Raw genomic sequence first — 3,732 nt, forward strand, 5'->3', positions numbered from 1 at the left:
ACAGAGCTGAGAGCTGTTTTCCCAGGGGCTCCAGAGACTGGTTAGCCCCGGCTGCAGCGAGAGAACTTGACTTTCCAAAGCCTGGAGTCGCCAAAGGGAGGGGGAATCCCAGGAGCAGCCCCAGGCCTGGCTGGAGAGGAGTCTGGAGACACCCACTTACCTGCCCAGTAGGTCCCCCCACCCCTGGACCCTGGCAGGGAGGTCCTCTCCCCTTACTTAAGGAGTATCAAGAGAACTTTCTGTGCTGATAGAAAAGGGGCCGCTCAAGCCCTTGAACTGAGGCACTGGATGTCCAACTTATTTTACTTGCTTTACATTTCAGTCAAAGTAGCCAGACATGGCTCGCGGCCACTGCTTTGGCCAGTGCAGAGCTTGGCCGAAGATCCAGGCTGGAGACGGAATCCGGGAAGAGACACCTGAGGGTCAGAGGTTGTGGTCTGTGCACTCAGGGCCGGAGGGAGAAGGTGTGTGGGGGAGACATACTCAGGGCCAGCCTGCAGCTCTGTGAGGAACAGCGCACCAGGGGCCGAGAGTGTGGCAGCCGGCACGCGGGGTGCGTGCGTGAGTTCCCGGACGCCCCTGTGGGCATGCTGGAGGGTGGAGGCCGCTAGCCCAGCAGGTCCTGCAGGAAGGCCCACATATACTGGTGCATTTCCTCAGGGTGGCTCTGTGGGATCCAGTGCCCAACGCCTGGCAGGATGTGGGCCTGCAGCCGGCCTGGCACAAAGCGGCTGCTGATGGCCCCGACCAGGCCCGACTCCAGGGTCGAGTCCTTCTCGCCCCACAGGAGCAGCGTGGGGGTGGCCAGCTCCTGCGGCTCCAGGGGTAGGTTCCTGCAGGGGCCAAGACAGAGAGACACCCAGAGAGGCGGAAGGAGGGGCTGTGCCCCGCCCCTGCCTGTCTCCCGCCCTGGGGCCCGGTCTCACCTGAAGAGGTTTCGGTAGTAGTTGAGGGGCCCGACCAGGCCCCCCGGCTGCGAGAAGCCGTAGAGGAAGGCCTCGAGCTCATGAGGGGACAGGCGTGGGATGCCCGTTTTGCGGTGGGTAAAGACCGACTTCAGGATCTGGGCATCGGGGCGGGAAGGAGCCTGGCGTCAGGACCCTGCCTGTGGGGACTCCCCCGCCGCCCCGGTCCTCAGCCCACCGCACCTGGAAGTCTGACATGGACAGAAGCTTCTCGGGCAGCCAAGGAAGCTGGAACAGGAACATGTAGCCAGAACGGAAGAACTGGCTGGGATGGTGCAGTGCGTAGTCTGTTGGGGGGAGGGGGGGGGTGGAAGGGAGTTAGACCTTGTGGGCCCTGGGCCTGGGGTGCTACCCCTGCCCCCTACACCCTTGCCTGTGCCTTCAGGGACACCCAACATCCATCTGGCTCCCCTCCTTGTCGAGTGGGTTCACACAGAATGGGGGCCCCTCCCCAATAGTTGCCAGGGGGAACTTCTGTCCAGGCCTGGATGCATTCCTTCCATCTTCATTCAGCAAACACTTAATAAGCACCGACTGTATTCCAGCCCTGGTCTATACCCTAGAAGCAGAGCGGTGAACCACAGAGGCCAAAAAATCCCTGCCCTCAGGGAGCAGACAGTCTAGAGGGTGAAGCAGACAGAAAACAAAAGTGACCAAAAGAAAGAACAAAAGGGAGAACATGGCCATAGCCTCAGTGCTGGGAGTCAAAATCAGGTACCAGGATGATTCAGTTATCCACTCCACTGCCCACAGAAAGACACAGAACCTCCCTGTGCCTCTGTTTCCCCAACCGAGATGCAGGGATCATAACACTTACAGAAGCCCAGGAGACCTGGGAAGGTAAATGTCCTTGTCCGAGCAATGGTTTTACCTGTATCTGCTAAACAAGTTGGTGAGCCCCAAGCGTACTGTCATTCACTGACTTTAGATTGAGAGGGCCACGGGGGGATTGGGGGACACCCCACTGAGACCCCAACCCCCAGCGGTTCCCTGGCTGATAGAGAAGTGCTGACACAGACACACACCCTTCCTGCACGCAGGTGCTTCCTAGAGACCTCCAACTCCCTGACCCACCTTGGTACACCGACATGGGAGGGGCGCTGATCACGATCAGCCGGTCCACCAGGGATGGGTAGTAGATGGAGAAGTTCCAGGCCAGGACCCCACCCCAGTCGTGGGCCACCAGGATGCACGTGGAATAACCTGGGGGCCAGGGGGAACTGGCGTGAGTGAGGCCAGGTGGGCCTGGGGCACCAGTGGGGCCGAGGCATCAGATGACAAGGGCACCGGGGTGTGGGGCTGGCCCCCACGCACCCAGGCCCAGGATGATGTCCTGGATGTCAGCCATCAGCAGGTCGATGGTGTAGCAGTCCACCTCTTTGGGCGCATCTGAGGGGAGGTAGCCTCGCAGGTCCACAGCCACGACATGGAAGCGGTCCTGGAACTCCCGGAGCTGGTAGTGCCAGGAGAACCTGCCGGGCGGGCCGGGGAGGGAGGCTGAGTCAGGGCCTCCCGGGAGGATACCACCACCCTAGGATCCCGGCACCACCTAAGGCCTTTGGTGACCCCACCTTCTTGCCCTGGGGTTCCCAGAAGGAAGGGAAGCCCCCAGGCTGAGGCCATCAGTGCCCCGGATACAACGCTGCCTCCGTCCCCCAGTCCCTGCACGTCCCCTCCTGAGCCTTCTGTGCTCGGAGTCCCCAGCGGTCTGCGCCCACCTCCCCCCGCCTGGGATGCGCTCAGGCCTCCGGACGGCTCACCTACCAGTTCTCGGGGAAACCGTGCAGAAACAGCATGAGCGGCCCTTTACCGCGACCCGCTGAGACGTAGTGGAGGCGCAGGCCCGAATTCTGAGGGGGGCGCGGGGTCAGGAGCCTGGGACCCCTCCTCCCTAGGCTTCACCCTCGTGTGCCCCAGATTTGGGGTCGATTGTCTCTCGCACCGCTGACCCCCACTCCAGGGCCCCGCCTCCGGGAGGGCTGAGCCCCGCCCTCTCCCTCGACCCCTGGACCCCGGCTCTCCCCCACACCACGCCAGGATCGCGCAGCCCCGCGGGCGCGCGCTCACCTTGAGGATGAGGAAGCCGTGCTCGCCCAGCGCGGGGTCGTGCAGGCAGGCGGGGACGGCGCACCGGGGGCGCCCGCAGCAGCCGCGCCGGGGCCGGCACAGCACGTTCGTGAGCGCGATGCAGCCGTAGACGGCCGCGGCCAGCAGCGCCGCCGAGTACACCAGGCTCCATATAAAGGCGCGCAGCAGCTTCAGCGTGAGGCGCGACGGCGCCAGGAGCGCGGTCACCACCAGCTCGGGCATGTCGGGGCGCGGCGGGGCCACCACGGCTGCGCTGCCGTCGGGGGCGACGGGCAGCGGCGAGACGCGGGCCGGACCGGGGAGCCCACCGCCCTTGCTCTGGGATGCCTCCGTGACGTTGAGGCGGGTGGGACGCGACGAGGGAAGGGGGTGCGGCTCAGACCGAAACCGCCAGAGCGCACGACTCCCCGGAGTACCAGGTACGCACACCTGGGCGCGACGGGCGCGCACTGGGCGCCAGGCCGGGCTGCGGGGGCGGAGCCTGGCGATGGGCGGGACCTGAGAAGGGGCATGGGCAAAGCAGATGGGTTGCTGGACAGCCGGGCGGAAATGAGAAGGGCGGGGCCTGAGCCGGAGGCCGGAAAGGTGGACCCCCCTCCCTAGGAAGGTTGGGCGGACTAAGGGGCGTGGCCCGTCAACGCCGGGGCTGGGCCAATGAGCTGGGAGGGGGGTCTGCCCA

At 64.7% G+C, this 3,732-nt stretch overlaps 1 protein-coding gene across 1 annotated transcript; it reads right to left on the reverse strand.

The window, feature by feature from the left end:
* Nucleotides 1-289: 289 nt before the first annotated feature.
* EPHX3 (epoxide hydrolase 3) lies at nt 290-3,275 on the reverse strand. Its single transcript, XM_077121911.1, has 7 exons — nt 3,033-3,275; nt 2,730-2,815; nt 2,280-2,437; nt 2,040-2,168; nt 1,149-1,252; nt 927-1,063; nt 290-833 (listed from the first exon to the last, which is right to left on the reverse strand). The coding sequence occupies exons 1-7, from the start codon at nt 3,273-3,275 to the stop codon at nt 608-610; spliced, it is 1,083 nt and encodes a 360-aa protein (XP_076978026.1). The 3' UTR covers nt 290-607.
* Between the last annotated feature and the right edge of the window lie 457 nt (nt 3,276-3,732).

The sequence above is a fragment of the Tamandua tetradactyla genome, chromosome 11 (genome assembly GCF_023851605.1).
Source record: "Tamandua tetradactyla isolate mTamTet1 chromosome 11, mTamTet1.pri, whole genome shotgun sequence".
Lineage (NCBI taxonomy): Eukaryota > Metazoa > Chordata > Mammalia > Pilosa > Myrmecophagidae > Tamandua > Tamandua tetradactyla.

Coding starts and splice junctions, on each gene's coding strand:
- EPHX3 (XM_077121911.1), bottom strand. CDS start 3,275: ATGCCCGAGCTGGTGGTGACCGCGCTCCTGGCGCCGTCGCGCCTCACG. Junction 2,816..3,032: donor ACGGCTTCCTCATCCTCAAG/GTGAGCGCGCGC, acceptor CGCCCCCCTCAG/AATTCGGGCCTGCGCCTCCA. Junction 1,064..1,148: donor TGTCCATGTCAGACTTCCAG/GTGCGGTGGGCT, acceptor CCCGATGCCCAG/ATCCTGAAGTCGGTCTTTAC.